General features: G+C 39.1%; 1 protein-coding gene across 1 annotated transcript in view; it reads right to left on the bottom strand.

Moving 5' to 3' along the window:
- Positions 1 to 26,424, bottom strand: part of LOC310942810 (adhesion G protein-coupled receptor L3) — a 198,404-nt gene that overhangs the window by 117,554 nt on the left and 54,426 nt on the right. Inside the window, exon 4 of the mRNA XM_083908251.1 lies at positions 8,620 to 8,833. Coding sequence (XP_083764377.1) covers positions 8,620 to 8,833 — 214 coding nt within the window. The remainder of the gene's footprint in view (positions 1 to 8,619; positions 8,834 to 26,424) is intronic.

Here is a 26,424-nt window from a genome sequence, read left to right on the forward strand (position 1 = left end):
TGAGACCATTAACTCCTCAGGAAAATGTTTATGAATGTTATAAATCAAGTGGAAAGTGCGCTCATTTTCCCAATACACCTCGTTCCATTGTATTATGCTCTATGGACATGACTCTGCATGCCTAATGCATTCTTGTATTAGGCATTAGACTTCTAAAGATAATCTTAAAGCCATTTTAATTTGAAACTGATCTGCACAACACAGTGATGACTGACATAAATTGTTTTAGTGTAGTTGCATATTAATGCTGTTGTTGTGGCTGTATTGATGAAAATGCACAGTGCCAAAGGCAGGTGATGTATCTTTGTTTTCGTGGAGCTACTAAAAGTTTTATTTGGCAAGACGATGATCCTCAGTTGCACACTGTCTCTGCAGTAAAATTAAATGAATTATGTATTACTTTATTTTAATGTTTGCCTTTGTTTCACTTAAGTGATTAATAAGTTTGACTGCAATTAGATATGGTGCCTCGCAACAATAAGGCTGTCCCTGCCAAAACTAAGACAACAGTTTGTATAAGCTGTTTATATGATCACATAAACTGACAATCTTCCATTTTAATCCTGTTTACATGACATAGAGAGAGAGCTGTGAAATTGTTTTTGAAAGATGAACTGGCTGCTCACCTCTAGCCCATTTAATCATAACTATTTCAATCGTAACGCTGTTGCATATCATTATGCCGCAATTTAAAAGGCATTTCAGTGATTATTAAATTGAATTGAAATGCTTGTCCTGTCAGAAAGGTTGAAAGGAAGGTCACTGACTCAAGAAGTCACTTTCTCCTAAACCTGAAAGTTTTTCATGCTTATTCTGGGAGAATAACACGTTGAAATCAACATACAGTAAGTCCATGTTGCATACTCTCTACACAGACCATTAAGTAGTTAGCAGTGTGGTGCTGATTGTGTATGGCTGATTGTTGCTTTCACATTACACTAAAACATACTGTATGTCTAGTCATATTCACAATTTGGGTTTGTAAATATGTATTGGACACAGTAGAAACTATAACAAAAAAAAAAATAAAAAAATAAAAACATTTCCAACTGTGCAATTTCACAAAAATACCAACACACTAAATGTGCACAGAACTTGAATTGTACATTGTACATTTTTAATATGCCAGGGCCAGGGGTTCAGGGGATGAAAATAAGAATGGATAGAAGTGTGCCTCGAAAATAATACATATTTTGTAAATCTGCAGTCACCCGTTTGGTGGAATTGTTGTTTTTGATTACCTAAGATTGAGTCTACTTACAATACATAAGAGGCTGGGTCAGCTCTATGGAGAACTAAAAATCTTATGAGTTTTGATGCCAACTGAGGGATATTTCGCTGGAACAGGCAACATCACCAAGTAATGTTTCTAAATTTTGCACACTGGTCCTTTAACAGAGTCATCTCCCCAGCTAACCGTTCCTCAAGGTGACTATTTTTGATTATTTCTTCCAGATCGACCCTCGCTGCATCTTGACAAGTGCAGATGATAATCTGAAGAAACGTCATCAGAGAAAAGTAATTTCAATGGCTAAGTGGTGGACAGAAAGGAATGAAAGGAAGAGTCACAAGACATTTGGGCTCTCAAGCCAACCATGAGCCATGAATCAGCATGAAAGAATGTTGTTTTTATCTTAGGGGGAGAGATGATGAATAGCAAGCAAAGTTATTAAAGGTCAGTTGAAAAGGCATGTGCCCTCTATGTTGCAGAAAATAAAATGGATCCAGCACTTCGGGGCAGAAGGAAGAGACAGAGTAGTGGACATCAAATGGGAATGCTGGGTACTACCACCTGCCAATTAAAAAAAAGGAAGAAGTTAACTAAAAGAATAAGGATGAAAGACTATGGAGCGCAGAGCAGAGAAGGGCAAATATCAGATGGAGATATGGCACAGTCGGCTCCCTGCACTAACCACCTGCTCCTGTCTGAATTAGCCCTTTCTTTACTGTTTGGACTCATCCGAGTGAAACTCACTCCCATAGCTGACAAATGGACTGAGGCCTCCTATTTCCACGTTTTAACACATTATAAAACCCCATGTTTAGTGCGTCACTGCCACTGTGACAGCTATTCATTTGACATCAGAAGAGACTACAACCAGATCCCAGTACTTTATTATTCCCATAACTGGGAAACTGTTGTGTTGCAGCAGCATGGATCAGGCACTTAAAATAAGTCTTAATTTTAGAAATAAAAGCTTTGAGATAAAATGGATATACAAGAAAAAAACAGTGAAAATACCACAGCTATACTATGAATAAGGAATCAACATTTGAACTGCAGGAACAGTTACACAATTAAACAATATTTAGTGCAAAATGGCAATACAAAAGAAACAACAGTCAGAAACCTCTGGATTCTATGGTGCATTTGTTGGGCATAATATGGTCTATGGGGCATTCAGCTCAGGATCCAAACATGGACAGTGTTACAGTCGATTCAAACCACTGGCTTGGCTGGAGTCAGTTCCCCTTTAATCAGTTTCTCTTGAGAAATCCACTTCATATTGGGAAATGTCCTTAAACATGTCCCATTTGCCACAGCGGGATTCCTTTTTCTATCTCCTTGCCACAGAGTCTTATATGGCCACGTCTGGAGACCCGGGCTGACTGGTCGGCAGCCAGCTTGAAATTTACAGCAAGCAATTGGGCAAAATTAAATGCGGCAGGTGTTTATCAAAAGGGATTGGAGCAGGATTACAAAAAGGACACGGGTAATGAATGCCTTGGTGATGTCACTGAATTCAGGAGAAGAAAAGAATATGGAAAAAAATAAACCTTTTGAATTTAAAAGGTCATGGGCAAAAAGAAAAATTGGTTCTACTAAATTTAAACAACAACTTTGACATAATATGTTTTTTATTTTTTTTAATAAATATGCTGGTTTGTTGTAGAACAACAGGGTGTCTTTATACTGTCTTTGCTGTCAGCTTTTATTAATATCCTTTTGTACATTAACGCTGAAAGCAAAAACACCCCACCATTCTCTATTTGTTCATACTATTATAACAAGCTGGTGTCCCCTGCTGAGCTCATCGGTCATGTTTTTTTGTTGAGTAATTGTCAGGTGCTCAACATATAATTGTATCATGGAAAAAAAAAACAGTCTAACCAAGAGTAGACCAGACAAGCCAGTGACTCGTGCAAAAGTAGAAAAGTCTCATGGAAACTGTGCTGAGTGAATATGCACTAAATATGCACTTGACACCCTCTAATAATGTATGTCTGTAATGATGTGAAGTGCATGAATATGCTTTGAATTTCCTTTTGTAGTATCATCAGCACAGTAAGAATCAAACCCCCAAATGTGCAAGCCATAGTGGATCATTCCATTTAATTAAAGACGACAGAGCTTCTCCTGCAATAATCTGCCCAAAAACTTGTCCATATAAAGCAGCACCTGTGTGATATTTGCAATTACAACATTAAAGTCATGGATTATTTCATATGACATCTCAACGTTTGGGGAATAAAATTAGCTTTGGGCTTTGCTTCTTAATTAAATAGTTTACAACATTATTCTTGTCATGCAACTATATACATATGCCTTTCCAGATCCCATTAATGCAGTAAGAAACTACACTAGTTTACTACTAGTCATAATAAAACTAGCCTTTTAGCAACACTTTAAAATGGATTTCCCAACAGTGCAACTTGTTATAAGCTTTCATTTGATTTAAAGTCATAGTTCAGATTTTTGATAACTATATCTATTATTTTAAAAATCCACACTGTCCCTTTAACATATTTCAGAGCATAAACAGGCCCTTTGCACAGCTGCCATTTTGAAGGGTCAGAGTAGGAAAAACAGGTGTAAATGAATGATGGCTGAGTTCCATTTAGCCTCCTCAGTTTCAGGGTGCATGCTGCCACACAAGCCACTGTTAATGCGATCAGTGAAAAAAAAACAACCGCTTTGTATTGGTGCAAAGGCCCCAATACAAAGCGGTTTCTTTCTTCATTGTGAGATATAAAGTAATTACTCATGAACAAAAACAGTCACGTTGTCCGTACAATATCAAAACTGTGTCCTTTTTATAATATACCACTCTACTTAACTGACAATTATAGTCTCGGTCATCTCACTTTGTTCCAAGAAGTTAAATGAGACGACAATTTCAATTTCTCAATTTCCACATTTTAGTATCTTTGGAAACTGAGTAATGAACAGACCTCTGATTTCCTTCTTTTCTTCTTCCCAAAGAACATACACCCCTAACATTCTGCTCAAAATGAGGGGATTTAAATGAAGATGGGCAAAGAGCCGGAGGGGATTTTTCACTTAATCCTACTCCCCTGCTTAAACAAATATTTCATCAACTCCTTCAACTCTGAAATAAGGTCAAAAGCCAAGGATAATGAGAACTGGAACGTATGGGAAAGATCATCAGCTAAGGACAAAGGATCCTCCCATCTGCTTTTCCCACTTTATCCCTCAATCATCCTTGTCGCTCTGTCAGCACATGTTTTTTATCCGACCAGAGTAGAGTCATTTGTCTCATGTGTACCAGTCAGAAAATAATGGCTTGGAGGCATTTGTTTACTACCTTAATGTCATTAGAAGTTGTCAAATGTCAACTTCCACAAGGCCATTAGGTTCAAATCAAAGGCTGCATCCATTTAGTTTTTATCATCCTCAAGAGAGTCATCAAGCTGTTATGTCTATTAACCTTTGATTGTGTCATGTGCATGAACACAAAAATATGCTTTGTTCTCCTTTGTACCTTGAAATAATGAGTTTGATGTGACTGCAGTGACAAAAAGACAAAGACAGAACAAGGATACAGGATGTTTGTGAGTGTTGGGATGAGTCTGTTTGAGTATAGGGTTTGCTCCTTCCCGAGTTCTCCTTCAGGGGTCATGCAGAAGCCTGCCACAATGCTATCAGCTGTCCCTTAAGGTGCCTGCTGAGGTCTCCTGTGATATCAGGTGATATATAGCTTTGATATAGCCTGTAATTACTGACCGTGAAGGCCGTGCTGCCTTGGGGAAAGAAAAAGTGGAAGACAAAAAAGAAAGGGAGGAAAGAGACACTGGGGATGTGATGAGAAAAGGTTCAGTGTGGTTTGATAACACAGTAAGTGCCAGATCTCTCCAGAAAATTCACACAGTAAGAAGAGGAAATGGATCTGGACATGTGTTAGAGAGAGGCAGATTCAAAAGCTGCCTGAGAGTAATCTCCAAAAATATCTCAAGAGGGAAGAGCAAAGATTATCAAATAAACAGACAGCAGTGTGTATGCATAGAAATGACCTCAAAGTGTATTAAATTTATGCTTGCAGCATCATTAGCCTCAATCAAGCTTGTAACAGCACCACCTATAGGTGACATGTTTATCTCAAGGCTGGGGATTATGCAGTGCACAAATGGATGGATAGCTGATGAAAGCCATTCAGTTCACCCTGTCACTGTATGATACAAACTCACAAACTCTGGGCTGTGTTGTCACTAACGCAGTCTCTGCTATGAGTTCTCACTCAAAACACCTTGGTGCTGAGGCCAAATATACACCCCTTTATGAGTGGGCTAAACTGGAACAGACAGTGCTTGGGTTTGATAGCTGAATATCAATGTAGCACTCTGAGCAGCCTGGGGGAGCAGCGGGATTGAACTGCCTAAATGTGCATCGACAGCCCACGAGAATCAGTGACATGACTGGGCGTTTGCTGGTGATGGATGCAAGCCTGGCACAAAGACTAAGCCGGCAGCAGCTTGGGCTCATCTTTAGACCAGATCTGAATGCTAACGACAATGCTGGCCAATCACCACGACTTAAAGGTCCCATATTATACCCTATTTCTCCAAGTTAAAATAGTTCTGCAAGTTAAACTAGTTCTCCAAGTTATACTAGTTTAAAATGTATTCATTCAATTTTAAAAAGATGAAGTTAATGCTGGGATCATTGCACTTCAAGCAGTGTGGTTTTGTTAAATTAATACTAAAACCATCAGTGTCCATTTCAACCAACTGATGATTCAATATTACTGCAGTTGCATTGTATACAATACAACGTGGTATACAAAACCACAATGATTGAAGAAATCTATTCAGAACCTATTCATATACTGTTCTGGAGAGGCACTGACAGCTCCTATGAGCACCGTGGCCTCTATAATTATTAAACAACTAAATGAAAGTCTGAAACAACTCTGACTCGTGTTAAAGCAGATCAGCCAAACCGAACAACTTGATGATCACTATGGCTGCGCTCCAGATATCCTGTGTGGAAATTGGAGAAACTTGTAGAAGGATAACTGTTAGTGAAACACTTTACCAATCTGGGCTTTAGTGGCCAAAAAGAAGCCTCCCTTCACTTAAAGTTATTTTTTGAAGGACTCTCAAACAGTGACAAGATTCTCCGGTCTGATGAGACCATGATTGAGCTGTTTGGCCTCAGTTCTGTGCGTCGTGTCTGGAGGACACCAGGCAGCTCTTATCATCAGGATGGAAGAAATCCCCCAAATCCAGCTACGCTAAGTCACACCCGAGACATACCCTACACCTAGAGTTTGTCAATATGGTATTTAAGTTGTTACTTATTTATGTTTACAAGGTATTAACACTGATACTGAATTTACAATATTGTAGACTGCAACATAAGCAAGATACTGTTTTAATCAGAAAACTAAAATGTTTTCCCGTGATTGAGTTAAATCTTAAAATTAATACACTTTAAACACTTACATCAAGGCCTGGTTGAATATAAAGCAGACAAGTTATGGAAAGTACATTTAACAGGTGGTCAGGCTATTAATGTGTAAGCGAAACTGAATTAACCCACACAAACGTGGTGTTGTTTTTCATACGTCGTCACCCTCACTGATGATGAATGTTTATTATATATTTCAGTGAAATCTCTGTGCTCCGGTTCAAACATTGCCTCTTTAAGACTTCCTTTGCTCAAACTGTGTGTTTCTGTTTTGTTCTCATTTTCTTTTTAACCCTAATGAGCTTAGCCACAGGTACCTAGCAACAGCTCTTGACAGCTCCACAATGAAATAGTTGGGGCTGGCGTTCTTTTTTCTTCTCCTTTCTTTTTGAGCTAACCACCATAAGCTAATGGGCAGATGTGTTGCCATGAATACCATGACCTCAAACTTCATCCCTGATTTGGCACCCATACTTTAACCCTGATTTCCATAAATATTATCAACATTATTTATACATTTGGCAACTTCCTCTCCCATGACAATATGTCCCTGCTCCAAACCAGGTTGTGATAAAATTATAGCATCAGTAAAAATATCAATTAGCAGCAACGTGCTAAAAAGCTATACTTCCCCCCCTAGTACTTAATGTTAGTTTTGTGTTCTTGACAGAAGCAGATCCATTGATTCATTCCTGCAGGGATTTTCAGTCTGAGTGGGCGGCTGGAAAACAAGGGAGCTACAGGGTGCATCAGTTATCTGACAACATGTTTCAAACTACCTCTTTCTTACTGTCAACTGCCTTTCACGCTGCTGATTATCTGAACTCTATGGAACCAAGCTAAAAAGCCAAGAGCAATTGTTTGACATAGCCTAAAGCTCCATTAGTATTCTGAAAGTCCACAATGAGGGAATAAAGCTTTTGAAATATAAAGACATGGACATACGTTAAGGTTTGGAAATGGAGAGAGATAAACTAATGTTAGCACCGAGTAGCAATTTAGAAAACTCCATTCCTTGGTGTGTTCAAGGGTGTTTTGACCTCAAAGGCAAGAGAAAGAGAAAAGAAATATACTTAAAATGATATTCACAAGAGGAGTCTTCATTTTGCTCTAAGTGCTGCAATAAGTCAACAAATGACTTGAGAATCCATGATGCATTTATTCACTCCACACTGTCCCGAAGCTTTGCATTTCCTAAATCCAGACTATTTGCTTGAAAACCTGAAACTCTGGTATATATTACCTTAATGTTACTAATCAATTACACTGCAAAAGCCAAGCCATAGTAAGACTATAGTATAGCACAGTCACAATTCAGAGAATGAGCCTGACATCCAAGAGCATTTTTATTTTGACAAATGGCTAATAATCTATTCATATTATTTCGACGAACACTGATTTGTGTCAGACAAGCTGTCAGGCGACGTTCAGAGGTTGTTGCTCACTGGGATATTTGACCCAATTAATTCACAAACCGTGGCTTTAATTCCATGATTTTATGCTTCTTTAAAGCTATAAAGGGCCAATCAACCTATGTAGCCTTCATCAAAACTCAAAAGATGTTTAGTTTATCCACTGTAAAAATGGGGTGGTCCAAAATGGCTCCTAATGTACAAATTAAAGGCTCATTCTGGGGTTAAGAAAAACAACAATTCATAGAATCAGGTAGGTAGCTGCAACAAACGATCTGTCAATTATTTTCCCATAAAATCCACAAAATGTCATAAAATGTTGAGAAATATTGATCAGTGTTTGTCAAACCTGGATGTGACGATGTTCTCAAACGTCTTGAAATGATTCAGTTTGAATGATTTCTTAGTTATTAAGGGAACTACTGAAAGCTATTTGTTATTCCATAAAGTAAAAATATTTAGCTGCTTCTAAGAGAGACTGTGTATGGGAAGTTTTTCATGATAAAACATTTTTTTATAAATAATGAAAAAGAAGGTACAGTGCAGATGTTTTCTTACCTTTGCGACATGATCTTGTATGCATCTGGCAGGTAACACCTCGTGTTCTCCATCTGTGCGGGGTCTGCGTCACAGATCTTGTCGTCGGTGCGGCCGTAGTTGGCGCTCTCGATCATGATGACGTCAGTGCCTGGGCAGCGCAGTTCGATGGGGTAACCCTCGCACGACAGCTCCCTCCTCACCACTGCCATGGGGATGGGTGCTCGACTGAATGCTGCAAAGAAGACAACAAACACATAGAATGTAAGTATTTAACGTTTTAATTCACCTGTTGTCTACTTTGGGTAAGGGGATTTCTGTAAAAAAAAACTTTGAGTTGTCGTGAGATGAATCCTGAATAAAAAAACAACTGTATATTTCTGCAGGAACAGATGGAAGGACTTGCAATCAAAAGGTCTGACACTGAGGCATATGAGAGGAGTTTGTCCACGCTGGTCTGAGAGTGTGGGCGGACAGGATGTTGGTTGTTTGGAGTGGGAGGATGAATGATACCAGGAGGGCCCTTGAGAGGCCGGGAGTTGTAAAAGGAGAGAGTGAGAGATTGACACAAATCAAACATAAGGAAGTTGATACGGTGTTTGCATTTGTCTGTGAGAAAACATTTTTTTTTTTTTTTTTTTTTTTTACAGGCATTCAGGTGAGAAATTAGAGACTAGTCAGAAGCGCAGAGACAAGGAAACCACAGTGGAGTATTTCATTAAGAATTACATGACGTGAAAAACAGAGGACAATCTATAAATAAAGGGCTGCTGCATGCATTGTATTTTGAGGTGACATGAAGCACTTAAGTTAAGCTGAATGAGGGCAGGAGGTGATTGGTGCCTCAAGCCAAAGCAGAGAGTCTGTTTGGCAAGAATCCTCATTATACTGCAAAGCCAAAATGGCCAGGAGGGCAAGTTGGACTGAGCAGGTTGCGGTTTTCGCTCTCCTTGACACAGGCATACGCACTCCCACGTATGTCTGTGGAGATCTACTCTTGTTCACCAGCAGGCACGTGTGCAACACGACTGTGTGTTTACAGCGAGAATGAAAAATGAATGAGATGTGTAAATATTGGCCTGAGTGACTGCAGGAAGAGTGTGACAGTTATATATTATTTTTATAAACATCCTTTCAGACAAGTGTCTGAGCTATGAGAGCTGCAGCACAGATATTCATCAGCAAAGACGCGCCATTCTTCCATTGCTTTGTTCATTCTTTGCCTTGACTCCAAATAGTGCAAAAAATAAAAAGATAAAAAAGCCAATAAATAAATAAATAAACAAAACATTTTTTATTGCAGGTTTAAAGTACTCACAAGTAAAAATGATCAGTCCCACTTCTATGTGGCAGAAAGTCAGGGACAGTGAATGAATTAAGAACAAATTTCATAGTTTGAAAACAAACTACAAAAATAAGCTACACAGCTCGTCAAATTATATAGTTTTACAGAAAGTGAACATGAATTTAATACTTAAAAGCATAGGTGCTATAGGTAGTTATTGCACTGTATGTTTAAGGCATATAGAATCTCCGTTTTCAAATGTCAGGTATAGCACTTTCGAATATAAATACAGGAGAAAACAAAAAGCAACATACAAAAAGCCCCTTATCATCGTGTCATTTGATTTTGTCACATAAACCATTCAGGCTCCAACACAGTAAAGCACTCTTGTCACCGAAACATCACATATTGGAATAATTGTATTCCATTTGGTGATGAAAGCCATCAATTATCCTGCTCTTAATGGGCAGATTTATTCCACCCACTGAAAAGTACTGGTCTGGATCACACCAAATTTCTTTGAGACAGACAAAAGTCAAGAAAAAGGGGGGGGGGGGGGTAAGATTACTTAGGCAGGTACACTTTAATAAATGACAAAAGATCACTCGAGAGAGACGATGGAAAAGGCCAATCTTACCCGTATTTATTGATTTTCACACATTCGTGTGTGTGTGGATTCTTTATCTTGGGAGATGGCACCAAAAGTGTGGGGTCCACCAAGCCTACAGGCATGAGTGGACCCTGGCTCCAATAATGGCCAATGGCTGTGATGCCTCCCCATCTTGCGGACATGCATGTCACCGCAATTCATTGAGGCTCTGTATGGCCATGGTTGTTACTGGCTAGTCACACATCTCGCTCAAATTATGAATTATACACTGATTGTATAATTGCAATCAAATCGCAAAACATTGCCCTGTGTTTTTTTTGTGTGTTTTTTTTTAAAGGCGCCATATGTAGGAATGTGGCAGTTAATGTTAACGGTTACTACTCTCAAATTCAAAACTACAGAGGTCTACAGAGTTTCGTTTTCTCTGCCATTGTAGCTCAGACGTAACTGGCAACCCGTGGTTGCTCGGCAGCTGAGACTCTACTGACTGCAATGATTGATAGATGGCGGTAGGTGGCGCCACATGCCAAAACATGATTTCAAAACATAAACATGATTTACGGTCTGCAAAATTTTTTTTTTAATGCGAATATTTTGGCTTTTAGTTGTTGTTGGTGAGTTCAGTATGTTAAATGAATATTATTCCAGAGTCTCTGTGACATATTAGGAGGATTTTATGGCCAGTTACTTTAGATTTAGTACACCTTTAATATTGTCATGAATTCTGTTATTGAGAAAAATATGACACGTTTTTTCTTCTTCAGTCAATTAATTGGGTAACTGTTTTTCCATGCTCCAAACTATCGGTATGCCCTCTGCCTTTAAAAATCCACCATCGGTCATTCTATGTAGATAAGTAAATGTACGCCACTGGTGTCTCAGATTACCAGCTGGTCAACAGCAGCAGTGTAATTACATTTGCGCTCATTAGGGCTCATATTCCTCGGGTGGAAGGAACCAGCATCCTGCCCCACTTGCATGTATCGTTGTCTACCTGCAAGCGTCATTGACGGAGCTATTGGAAATCAAAATATCCTCATTCTCATTGAGTCCGTCATCTTATCTCAGTTCCCATGTTCTGCTTACTTCATCTCGCTTCCTCCTCCTCCTCCTCCTCCTCCTCCGGCTAACACTTTGCTGGAGCATTTATATGCAGTACGTATTTCTCTTTCAGCGGATTCTCCCTGGACAATTCCTCTGACAAGTGTACTGCTGAATACAGGGGGAAAAAGTAGTAGTTTGCAGAGAGAAAGTTGTAAGGGTCATGCTAGATATCTCAATTACTTCCAAGCCACAGGGCCTTGTTTTTAATCACGACGCTAACAAATGATATAATTCACAAATTAATTTTTTTTCCAAAATGCAATCACTCAACACAAAGGGCACCAGAAAGGTCAGAGAGAATAATGGTCATTTGGAAAATGTCACTCCCCCGCAGAGCTTTAAAAACCACTCTGAGGGGGGAAATGCTTTGGAGTTTTGATTGTGGGTTTGTTCATCGTGATATTGGACAAGAAGGAAAAATGTTGCTGTTAAAAGCCAAGCTTATTCTTGGGTCACTGACATGGAGCTCAGACCTATTACCTTCCCTGAGCCAGCGGACACTGAAGTGTAGAGAGAGCAGAGTAACAATGGCATTTAAAAGTCATCATTAGGAACAAAACAGGGGACATGGAGGGGACTGCATTTCATCTCCCAGAGAAAATGTGTCAGGGAGATTGAGTTCAGCCACCACACTCGATTACAATGAGTCCAACCTAATGAGTCTCCATCGCTTAGATACACAGATGTTGAGGAAATGACAGCTCTCCACAAGAGGAATGTGGCTTTAAGATCATTTTCAGACTCCAACTGAAGTGCATACGCTGAGACACAGCAGATAATTCCCCAATAAATTATAATGCCCTCTATCTAGAGTCTGGAACTTTGCCAAAGATGTTCACAGTAAAAAAGGAAAAAATGTTAAGTCAATTAATTTGTGAGGATCCAATATATTAGTCTTTAAAGAGGAGACTTGGTTTCCACAGGAGATGATACTAACCTAAAATGTGAGTGTGTGTGTGTGTGTGTGTGTGTGTGTGTGTGTGTGTGTGTGTGTGTAAGAGGGTGGGTTGCACTCAAATGTCTTCACTGAATTAATGCAAGATAAATGGATGAGAGGAGGTGGAGAAGGAAAGAGAGCTGATTCAACAGATCAAATGTCTCTTTTTCTACCGAGATTCGCTGCAATGGTACGGCCCCCACAGCTAGTGATTAATTAGCACATGAATCTGTAAACCGTTATTTGATTAAACCAATGGGATCTTGTCACACCCACTTCCAAGTTTGCAACAAATGATATTTTGTGCGAAGGAAAACATAAAAAAAAGTCAATTTGCAATGAAGGGGGAGGGGAGTCTTCTGAACTCGGGGGGGGGGGGGGGGGAGTACAGCATCGTCAATAATGCATAAGGGATTATTTATCTTGAAGTGAGAAACAGTTCAGGCAAATTGTTCTGCCAAGTAAATTGCGTTTACATATGGCCCACGGCGAGCAAAATCTCAAAGCCTTTCACACGCGGAGTGCAAAATTATCCAGGAACTGAGCTGTCAAGGAACTCTGCAGATGGAGCGTTTAAGTTTTAACTGCATCAATAAAACAATGTTTGTGCCGCATGAGAAGAAGCCAAAAACTTGGAAGCGGTGCACTCGCTCTTCTTCACGTTGTCAAGGTGGTCAGAACAAGTTCTGAAAAAAGTTTCTGAGGAGAAACACGAGCCCGAATAAGCCTTATCTCATTGAAGCACGTGAGTAGATGACAGACAACACCTCTGTGACGATGAATTCATCAGCCGTCCACAGGACTGATTGTGACAAACTCCTCAAATCGACTTGATGGCTTCTGACACTTTGACCAATGATGCTGCTAAGCACAATTAGCATTACTCAATGTGACAGGATCCAGATATCCATTCAACGCTGCAAATGAACGAGCCATTTGTTTTGCAGTCACTGACGCACATTAATCGGCAACACACCACGTACTTGTAAAATCTAGCAGGAGAAAGAGTGATGTTTTGTTTTATTTTGGGGGTAAATTAGCACTTCAGTGCTAACAAAACAGCTCAGTGGGAGGATAGGTATACTGTGCGACCACAGTAAACCACTACACCTGATTCAATCATCCTCCTCAATCTGTGAATGTTTGATTTGTTTTTTTTTATGAGAAGCCACAGGCAACTCCAACAATATAAAACTGACAAGATAGTAGTCATGACGGAGTGGAGCTGTACTGCTCTTTCTTCCCTTGTGTAACAACCGTATTGACACAATAAAAGTTAATAAATTGGTTGCTGATGCAAAAAAAAAGAAAAAAGCTGCAGAGCACAGCAACTTCCCTCTGTGCTACGGTTCCAGCTGACAGCCACCTCATGTTTGTGTACACATGAGGAACCATCAAATTCATATTCATTTGGACATTGGCACCATGTGTACTGTCTTGCAGTGTATCGGCAAAGGTGGCATTTCGTCAGACAGCCCAAGCCAGAGGTGTGTGTGTGGAGCTGGCAGCTGTCGCGGTGTTGACTCCTGACAGTGAACTGGGCTTTGTTCAGCTCCCGTCATGTCTGACATCGTTTTTTGCCATTTCCTCTCCTTCCGTTGCCTCCTCCCTCCTCCCACTCAATCTCCCTCCTTTCCTGCAACCCACCCACGTGTGGCGGCATCATTGAAGGGAACATCTCAGCCAAGACTAATGCATCTTGGCCCCCACCTACTGTACGCTGCCTCCTAGGGCTAAAATGAACACAATCCCTGTCACACACACACACACACACACTGGATATACACACACACACAGCTCCCAAAGCAGACATGACTCAACATGCCCCTATAGTAACACATGCCCTGATCGTAATTGAGGTCAAAGAAAAGAAACAACAGGCTGATTTCTGCTTTGTGTTAGGGGAGAGGGGTCTTTTTCCTCTTGTCTTTTATTGCACAACATCAGATGGAATTGCCTAACAGCCCACTGGAGGCAAAAGCTGGGCTAAGTTTAGCACTGTGAACCGAGACAAACTGCAGTGCAACCGCGCTAATCTGAACCTTTCAGGAAACAGAGGGTGTACACTGTTCAGACGACAACAATAACAGTATACGAGCGTAGCCCGGCTATCAACGTGAATATGAAGCACATGCACTTTTTAGAACATCCTACGGTAGCTATTTTGGTGAAAGCAGGTTCGGGTTTCTTTTGTTAAAATATTCATAAGTACTGCTGATAGATTTTATTTAAAAGGAATGCATTTTTAGGAATAATAACAATATTTCCATTCCAACAGTATTCCAATTTTACTTTTTTTTTTCAACTTTCAAATTTAGTTGCAGATATAGAAGTCAATTTCTGCTTTTCCACAAAACTTAGAACAGCAGCATGGTGGGGGAGAATGGGACCGTATCTATGTTCCCCGGGTCCTATGTTCCCCGCTTAGTATGTGACCGGGGAACATAGGAGCCTTTCTCTAACACTAACCCTAACCCTACCCTTTTTCAAAAAAAGGGTCCCATGTTCCCCTGTCACATACAAAGTGGGGAACATAGGACCTTTTTTGGGAAAACGAGGAACATAGGACCCGGGGAACATAGGTATGACCTCGGGAGAACAATGACATTCTTCTTTCAGCGATACCTCTTTAGACAAATGCATAATTATAAACAGCAGTTCAATAACAGTGTTTATTTTAAAGTAGAATCACATAAGTGATGGTCTGTATAATGCACAATCAATATATTCTTATTATATTATATTTCAAAAGGTTATATGCTCTGTATTCAGGGGGTAATGGTCTGCACATTTGTTTTGATTGTGCTGTGATCCAAATGTATTATACCCTCAAAGTTACAACGAGAATTCATTAAACTTACATTAAGCTTAAATATTATAATATACTGTAGGTCAATTGAAGTATTAAGTAGAAAAGGCAAATAATAAAACAAATGGCACATAACAGTATAGACCTACTTGTTTTAATGCTGATTAACTTTTTACTTGTCTGTGGGGACACTTAATACGAATGACATTTCTTTTTTTTTGTTACGATATTATAACATTTAAAACAAATTGTACACATATCATGTGTGATGCTATGTCTTTATTTCTAAAATTCAGGAAGCAACATTCATGTGGTCTTTTGTCAATGCGACTGCAACCCACGGTAATAAAGAAGCTCTATTTGTAGCCTGTTTACACTTTAAATGAGAAAGCAATAGCAAAAACATTTTTCTGACCAACATCTTTTCTTTTGTAATGACCAGGCAATATTGCTGTCTGAATACAAGCCCTGCAGCTCGACTTATTACTAATGCCATAATTGTCAGGGCTGAACTGCAGCACAGGAATACTGGTCATTAGGATCAGACCAAAGCAGCTGTCTGTTTCTTTGGAACATCATGTTGTTTGTGTCTGTGATAATAAAACTGTACTTAATCTGAAATGGCCTCGTTGAAAACAGCAAAATCAACCAAACACCTCACTCCACAAAAACATCAATTGTACGCGCAAAAGCCTGTAATTAGACACAGGCTGGTATGTTTCTAACTTCAGCATCATGCAGAGACGGGAGGAAAGATAGGAACATGTTTTTCATATGAAACTGTATATTGGTTGTTGATATAAAAGCATTGTTTGGTGGTGGTGCACAATAAGTACAATCATTTCTTGCCATTTATACAGAAACTAAGGCTGGGTCTCATATTGTCCTTGTAGGAACTTGTTTGCACTCCCCTTTATCACAAATATCCTTTTATAAGGACCAAACTGTGGATTATATTGTGATTATTTGTTTTCTGCAGATTGTTCGGAAAATAAACCTAAGCCAAGTCTCGTCCTCATACTCCTTCATTCCGACATCAGTGTAATATCCAGAGGACAAAAAGCATGAATTAATACTAATTAAAACTCAATGTGCAATAATGTTTACTTACATAAGGAAAAAAAACAAAAACAAATTTAAATGAGAGAAATAAAGTATAATGCATATCTTTATAACTATACATATCTTTATATTTGTCGGAGCATTATTGTGTCGGAAAGCCATGTTCAAAAATAGAAATGACATCACATATACAGTTCATACGTATCACTAGACTATAATTAGGGTCTATTGCAAGTAATCCACATGTTCTCACACACACAATAGGTGATACAACTATTATCTATACACTGTATCACGCACACAATCCCAGAGAGACAGAATTCAAACCTATTTCAATCAGCACAGATTACAGTATGCTGAAGTGGGGAAACCGTTCAGCCTATATACACTGGAAAAACCCAAAGGATGGTGCAATCCGATGTGCTGGGTGGCAACAACAGATTAAAGGCCGCCTTCCTTTTCTTACCTCCCTCGTGTGTTAGCGTGTGCGTTTGCCCACTTCAATACATTATGCACTGAACGGGGCTTGTTTGTCCCATGGGAATGGAGCAATCTGGTGCAAACACCTACCAAGTTCAAAATGTGACACTGTTGGAGGTAAAGGCAATTTAAAAAAAACCAGACCCCCTGCTTACTCTGTCTTACTCCGGGAGCTACAGCATATCTGGCAAGGTGGAGCACTGATTCATTTTTGTGTCAATCCTCTACCAGTGACCCAGCCTGTCCTGTCAGTAAATACACAGATAAACCTATATACATATATATATACAAACAAATACACATATATATGTATACATACAGTATATATACATATATACACATATATATATAGACATACGTATATATATACATATAAATATATATAAATATTTCATATATACATACACATACATGTATACACACACATATATATACATACATGTATACATATACATGTATGTATATATATTTGTGTGTATATATACATACATTTATATACATACATGTATATGTATACACATGTATATATATATATATATATACATATATATATATATATATATATATATACATATATATATATATATATATATATATATACATATATATATATATATATATATATATATATATATATATATATATATATATATACATATATATATATATATATATATATATATAGGTCCCTTACTGTGCACACCAACTGAAGGACTTATGTTGGCCTGAAGCTAATCTAAAAAAGGTAAGCATCAAAGTGCTGCCAACAAAACAGTAAAGAGTGAAAGGGAACATTGATGTAAGGGGAATTTGTAGCAAAGGGTGGGGGTGTGTCTGTTTTTTTAAGTGTTAAGAGACAAAAACCTGTGAAATAAAATGTGAAAAGAAGTGATGCCTCAGCCACCCACAGAGGGAAAAGTAATCTCGTTCTATATGCATGCAATCAAGGCAGCGCTGCAGAAATTAGCCTGGGTGGCTTTTCTAGATCTGAGACAAGCCGGTTACTATATGCTCATCCTCTTTGATCATCTACTCCTCTGCATTCGAAACGACAGGTATCAGATATGGAGTTATTGTATGGAGATATCTAGCGCTGAATATGTATGAAGCAACATGTACGCGGTGCTACAAATCGACATGTGGCATATTGGAAAGTGACAACATAAGAAAATGCATGAACTCGGAGGGGAAAGTGAGATTTTTTGGCAGAACATGCCACACATGGATTCACACGAGCAGGTGCAGCGCTGTAATGTGTGATGCGGCACACCATGAAATTGTTAAATATCAAAACAATTCATTCATTTGGAAAACCTGTTAGTGGAAAACAGACACTCATCATGATCACTATTTGTTAAGGAATAAACTGCTGCAAATTGACACAAGTGCCCCCAAAAACATGTATTACAAGCAAAGTCTCACAACCACCCACAGACTCATCAGGTTTTCAACCAATTTGTTCTGGGTTGTTACTCAAACAACAGGATGTCAAACCATTGGAATATTACAGGCCTGATTTTCACTACTTTGTGACTTAACTCATTGTCACTATAGATGTTAACAAGGCAGGCAATTTAACCTCCGCAAAAATCCTGATTGGGCATCAACATTTCTGTACACGCTCGATTCAAATTGCTTTAATTTTGCCTAGAGGTCCAAACCTTCGCTGTATCATGCATTACATTTTCTATGTGTCTATTACAGAAATACACTAGCCAGGATAAGGGAATGTAATTATTTAGTTTTGCATTGTGACACAAAGGGGTTATATTGCTTTAACTTAAAGGCTCATATTACACAACTGTGGCTTTCAGTGATGGAACCATGAGTGTAATGTTGCATAGGGCTGGACAATGATTCAATAACAGTAATCGATGTAAGAACTCTATTCAATAGAAGTGTAACAAAAGCTCAATATATTAGTTTCCCTTTTTTTTTTAAGATCAATATACTCTGATCTACAATACACAAAACACAGGGGTAAAATAAATTGGTGATTTCAGTCTTATTTCTCTTTTTTTAATGAATTTTATGCCCGTGAAGTTTCACCCCAGAGAACAATTATGTTGAATTATCTGTCATTGATAACAACTGCAGACTTGTGCACTCCAAGTACTTTCTGTATATTCAGTATATTCAGATTGATCTAATTTGAAACAAAAAAAAGTGCAGACCTCCCACATCAAGTCAGTAATCCCTGTGATTTTTTAACAATACTTAATTCTTCCCATTGTATGTGAGCAGCTAGCATGCAGCTGAGAAACATCTGCAGTGGCTCTATAACAAATGGCGTGCCATATTGCTGGATGCTGCCTCCTGCTGTGGAATGACAACGCTTACTCCATCACTGTAGTTTCAGCCCTTTCCTTCTGTCCATCTCGTAGCAGAAAAAAAGAAGTGCATTATCAGGGTGAAAAAGGATCTTCTAATGCACCTCCTCCTCCTCCACAGATGAAGGGCAGTGATCACAGATGCATAGTGTGTGTGTGCGCTTGCAAGTGTTACTGTGTGAGGAGAGAGGGAGGCAACAGGGAGTTTTACCACTGGGGAATGTGCACCTGCAGTTTTTCTCATTTGACACAGTTGGTCTTTTGTTGGGTCTCGGGCATAGGGAGATGTCTGTGAGAGTTATGACTTCTACCCGTCTCTACCCCCCCACGACATTATGTCAAGGGTGCTACAAACGGACAGTTTGGCTGAAAACATAAGGTTGAAGAAAAATAAATATAGCAGGAAAGGAAGAATGAGCAAGACCATACTAAACATTCATATTTTAACGTACTGCCTTTTGTGTTTTGCAAGTCCCAACGCCTAAGCAACCATTTAAGTGATTTATCCTGTTCTGATACGACTCGTGCGTTGCTATTTGAGGGTACGTAATAAATAGTCATGGATAAAAAAAAAGATGGAAAGAGATCAATCCTGTGCTTTGTCTACCGATTCATCACGGCCTCCTCCCTACTCTGACTTTGTCTCTCTACAGTACATACTATTTCATCAGACCGCCACCTTTTTGCTCCAGTCATAATTACTGCAGCCGCTGAAGGTTGCCTAACAATAAAATGTAACTACAGACCATAATAAGCTGCTCACAAAAGGCGACCTGTGAGGTTGTTTTTATGGGAGGACACTCTTCGAGATGTCAATGGTATTGCAGACTGGACTCAATGCTGTTTGAATCTTATTTTGCAGAGTTGTTACAAGGCCAAGCTAAATACAGAGACAATTGAATGACGGCTGAAATGAGACAAGGCTTGGAAATTGCGTTCACAGAACCACATTTATAAAATATAATAAACAAACAGAGGTCAGGGAGTGAGAAGAAGGAGAAATGTGTTTCATTGTGGCCTATTATGTGACTGATTACTTCAACGTTGTCATTATCAGTTTAACAGCTCATCGGTTTTTCCCAGTTATAGTGATGTCATATCATGCCACATTAGATTTAGTATGACAGGACCGTGAAGGAAAATTCAACTCTAAATGTGTTTATTGCAGCTCAGGTCATTTATCATAGTTCTGTCCATCATTTATCTTAGTTATAAAATTGGAAAATATGATGGCAGCGTTGTTTATAAACCATAAACAGTTTTCTGGTGCAATTAGGAATTATTATAAACATTTTGGAGGCACTCATTCGTCGTTTTATGTCTAAATAAAGCACTTTCAATAATGAGCTTGTTCAAATCCTGCTGAATCTGATCTTAACAGTTACACAGGCAGCCACAAAGTTATTATAACCAATAAAACTACTAAAACATGACCTCAGCTCTAATAAAGCAAAATGATTCTTTAAACAGAGGGTCATGGGCAGAGTATGTGGTCAGGATATCAGTGATCCATGGTGCAAACTGATGACTCCTCCCTTGGCTGACAGCTGTGGTGGCCAAGCTCTGACCCCCAGTCTTGATGCTGTACATCTGCAGAGGATGTGGTGGAGGGGGGAGGGGGGCAGTAAGGAAGATTTGTGTTCTTGTGTGTGGGAGGACATGAGAGACCGAAGATAAAGGGAGGGAGGGAGTGTGTGTGTGTGTGTGTTTCTGTGTGTGTACTGTACATGCAGTGCATAAAACACACACGACTACAGTGTATTTTCCATCCAGTGCAGGGAACTGGAACCTGCTTGACCGTGGCATCCTTCCAAATGAGGAGGCCACGCTGAAGAGCTACCATTAGTCTTGTGCTATTCAGTCCCCTTGCTGTCCTTCCTTTTATTTTAATGAGAACACAATTAATAAGGAAATGGAACAGCTTCCCAAAGGAGACTGGTTTCTCAACAATGGAGGCCTTCTTTTGTCAATGGCTGTATTGAATTCCCTTACGAGGCCACTGGGCCATAGTGAGGGCCATCTCCAGTATCGCCCCACCTCCCCACACCGCCACCACCTCTCTATTGCTCGCTCCCTCTTTTCTTTTCCTCAAGGTCTCATGGGCTAATCTGTGCCACAGCATCATTTGATCCCCCATGCTTTTGTTCCAAATGCAGACTTTAAAATACTACATATTGATTTGCTGTGGCAAACTGGCCAGTTACTGTACATGCTTGGTTTATTTAATGACAGAGCTGAGGGAAGAGAGAGCAGGTCACACACCATCTTGCCCTTAATTGGCCTGCTGTATCACTGGTGAACTTTATTATTGAACAGTACTGGATGAGTAGGAGTCTTTGCGTACACATACATTAAAACTCTCCCTGACGTCTATGCTGAGTAGGAAAAATAAATATCAAAGCAGAGAGTTAACTATTTAATCATGTTACTCTCTTTGTTGTGAGAGAAAGGCACCTGTATGAGTGCTTTAATGTCCCATTTTCCCAACATAGATATATTTATATATATATAAAAAGGACAGAGTTGCAAAACAAACAGGTGTCGTCTGCAGGCACATAATTGGAAGATGCCAGCTGTCAATCACTCATATGTGCTGTGCTTGATTGTATATTTGCCTCTATTGGGGAACATAAGTTAGAGTTCTTTTTCCCAACAGTGGAGTCGCCCCCTGGTGGCTGACTGCCAATTCCATCCTACTTCCAAGGCTTCACTTTTTAAACCATATACACTCTATGCCCACAACACACTAGAACATGGTCAACAGTCTGCCTCATGTGAAAAACACATACTGATTGGTTGTTTAATTTGTGTGTTAGTTTTAAAGGAATAGAACTTTGCACTGATCATCTCATCTAACTCTGATTTAAAGTTACGTAAATTATAACAAAACAAAAAAAAACAAAACAAAAAGAGTGCATCATTACCTTTTCACAATGATGCTTGCCTGTCTAGTTTTGGGCACATTTTATTTGTTTTATTTCAGTATTTGGAATACAAATCAGGTGAATAATTTATTTATTTTGGAAGGGGTTAAAACACCAAAGCCAATGTTTGCTGAATCAAACTGTGAATGTTTTATAGCTCACCTGGACTGGACTATGTTTCCATTAGTACGTTGTGAATTATTTGCGACAGAGGAATACGCATCGAGTAGATGATAATCCCCTCAACCACCCACACAAACACAAATATCAATGTATGATATAAGTAGAATGTTGTTTAAGAGCAAGGCATCTCATCTAAATAATTGGCAAAAGCACATAGCAAAGCCCTGGAGGCAGGTATTATAGTCATGTGCTGCTGCAGTAACAATTCATTATGTGGGTGTGGGTGCAGACAGCATCAAGATGCTTCACTCACATCATTGTAGCCTCACCCATGATTATAAAGCTGTCAGATTTGCATATACAACGCCGTCGTGTCGACCATCACGAGACATAATCCATGCACCGCAGCTTTTCTGTGTCATCAGAATTCAAATATGCCACATATCCAAACAGCTGCATGTAGGTGGAGATGTTGTATTTATTTTACAAGCCGGGGATAAAAAGCATATGCTGCTGGAATAGATTCCACACTGTGGCTCAGGAAGGGAAAAAAAGTAATTAATTTCACAAATTGAGTAAAGCATAGGTTGCTGCATTGTCTCTCTGTGTGGTTTCTGTTTGCCCTTCGTGCCCCTCACATTCCACCCACACCCCGAAATTACAGCCTGACCCCTGCTGCTGTGCAATGTCGGAATCTCTGCGGTGCTGCACGCCCACCAGATCTGCCCTGCGAGCTGCTGGTGTGCAGGGTTACTTACTGAGCGATTCTCTCCCCGCCCTGCAGACACCACAAACACATGCATGCCCTCTGCACACACACATGCACATTATTCAGCCTAATGCAAACTAACATCCACTGCCACTTGACCTTGCTGTCAATATCTGTCCTCATTAAACACCACTCGGTCAGCTGCAAGTCCACTTTAAATGGCATCATTCAGCGCTTACCAAATTATGCCTGTGCGACCAGGCTGAGTGGATGGCGAGTCAGTACAGTAATTCATTTATTTGGAAGACGTACACAGGTCCGAGTACAGACACCTATAAAACATGCAGAGGTATTTAACCCCAGCCTGCCATTCGTAATGTTGCTGTCATTCATTCCTCTCAGGATGCAAGTTCTGACAGCAATTTGGCAATGTCAAGCATTCACTCTGGATGCTTTGGGCAGCAAAGGCCATTTCTTTATTCCCCACATCAAGCAGGTATTGATTTTCCACTCATTACAGAAGAACATAAAAAGAGAAGGAGATTTTGGTGCTCTGTGCCAAATGCCAGACAAAATGTTGCGGAGGCTAACATGGAAGTGAGTAGGGAAAGTGAATAAATAAGAAAACTTTATCTTGAACTAACTTCATTGGCTTTAAATTGAAATCTAACCATTTTATTTAAATAAGGCCACATGTCCTAACAAAAAGAGACCTGCCAAAATCATACAAAGCATTCACAAAGGAGCTCTGGAATAAGCTGGCATCCAAATGACAGCTTTGGAGGCCACCCTTGGGGTATGGTACAAAAATGAAGTAATTTCTTTCCATAACTGCAACACTATTATCTATTTCCAGGAAGCCCAAAGGGGGCATATTGGAAAACCATAATCACAGAAAAAATAAGAGGCAAATAAATGAATTACACCACAGGCATTTTAAAGAATACCATTAAAACTATTTTTTAAAGTGATCAAGCTTCCAAGTGAAAATTGAGTTGAAAATAAAACTATATGTATCTGGGAATACCTTTCTCCTTTAAAGTCATACCTTTGGACTGCACATGAAATGCCTCAGTGTTGAAAAGGTGATGCTTCTTTGTTTCTTTATTTTTCAAAAATGGACCACATTTCTGTTGTCTTAATGTTGCCGGACTTGATATTTCCTGTCAGCACAGATCATACATACCTAATAATGTCACCGTTATTGTGGCCTTGCTTTGACAGTTATTGCATATTATTAGTTATTTCCATATGCTGACACCTCATCCAGTGTAAATGAGGCCAGTGAAATCGCAGTCAGATGGTCCACCATTTTGGTGACTACTGGCTCAACAGTGATTGGACAGATTCCCAAGACACACTGTGCAGGCGAGCATGGTCCCTAGAAATATATCAAGCTTAAGAACACTAAAGCAGTCCCGTTTAGGTCAAATTACAATTAGCTCGTTGTTCTGTACAAAATTTACCATTGTTTGATTGACTTTGAGAAAACTCATCATACGGCTGAACGACAAATCCTTTTCGATTTAAAATCGCAATTTCAGACAACGCAGTTAGCAATTTTTTTTAACATTTTATAATTGCTTTTTGTTCAATGCCAATTTTAAAAACAGTGCAATAAATAAATGCAGAATATATATATATATATACATATATACACATACGCATATACACATATATACATACATATATACATATATATCCACATACATATGTACATATATATCCACATACATATGTACATATATATCCGCATACATATATATATATATATATATATATATATATATAAATATATAAATATATATATATATATACACATATATATGCACACATATACACATATATAGATGCATACATATACACACACATATATATATATATATATACATACATTTACACATACACATCTTCACTGTTGCAATAGGAAGTATAAATCTATAACGGTAAATATTGAACTGATTGCAAGTTTAATCACAAATCGACATATAACAGGTATATGTCAGGTGGTTGTGGCTGAGATTGGTGAACAATGCATCACACTACAAAGTTTCCCTATTGTTCTTGGCCCACTTCTGTTACTTAAATCCTTCCGCCACCCACTCATATTACGCCTCGATAAAGAAGAGCTGTTTTCTTCTCAGTAAGATTAATCCTACAGTAAGTAAACTATTTTTTTTACTGTTTATATCCACCAGTATAAACTTCAGCTACAGAGATCATCGCTGTTTTTCCCACACCAGGAAAATACAGACACTGCACGCCTTATTTATTGTCACATGTAAATGCATGCTGAATTTGCTTTCCGTTTCCAACTACTGTATCTATCAGTGCATTATGCTGCTGTAAATGAATGATTGACATCCACCCACTCCAAAGCCCACTTACTTTTAATGCTTCGAGAGGCATCTCACAGTAACAACAAAACAGTACATGCCTCAGTAGACTTGACAGAGAACTTTCTCCCGCTTTGAAATATGAGCTCAAATAAATCATTTGTTTAATTAATTAAGCAAATTAGGCAAATCCAAGGATGCCTTGGCGGATGGAGTCAGTGCCCTGGCACAAGGAGATTAATTAAGTGGATCAGCTACGGGAACAATGAGAGTGACGTGAGAGTTTAATGCTCTTGTTCGAATTGATATAGCTAAACTTAGCATATTGGTCTCGGCGGGTGTTTGCAAAAATGCATGTTGGATTTTACGTGGTGTAAAGTGCAGGGCAGGTTTATTAGGTAGATTAAAAAAAAAAAAAATTGTTTTTTTGTTGTTTTGTGTTACCCTGCGTCCTTGCTGCCATGACATTAAGCGTTACAATGAAGAGCACTTACAAATACACACACATGCTGAACTGATGCATCTGGCACACATCTGGCTCGCTGTCTCATCCATCCCTCATTATGTACCTCCCCCCCTCAACAGGACAATATCTGCTTCCAGGTTCAATGTCTGCACTATAATCTGACCATGAAAAATATGCATGTCTAAGATTGGTCCACGAGCTGCCATCCATTACGGCAGCTACGTTTCTGATTCCATGGGGTGGTATTAAGTGGAATGAACATGAAATCCTTCCTTGAGCGTTTTACATGCACAGAAATGCATGATTAATGTGTTGCTCATGCATGGCCAGAGTGTTTGGGGGCATTTCATCTTGCATTATTATTCACTGTTACCAAAACAATGACGTGGATGCATTTGACTTGTTTTTCCACCCAGTGACAGCATCTGTGATGGACCTTTTTTTTTTTATTAATCTCCCGAGAATTTGAAACTACACTTAGACAAAAAAATGACATACAAGCCCATACAACAGAACACAAAGCAAGTACACACAACTCCACCCAGGAGCATCCCCATCTCTCCTTAAGCTGCATTCCTTCATTCCATTTTCTTAATCCCACTGCTGTGCTGCTTGTCCAGAAATTGTTTCTATTTTCTTCTGACAAGCGTA

Source organism: Microchirus variegatus (assembly GCF_963457635.1).
Source record: "Microchirus variegatus genome assembly, chromosome: 2".
Lineage (NCBI taxonomy): Eukaryota > Metazoa > Chordata > Actinopteri > Pleuronectiformes > Soleidae > Microchirus > Microchirus variegatus.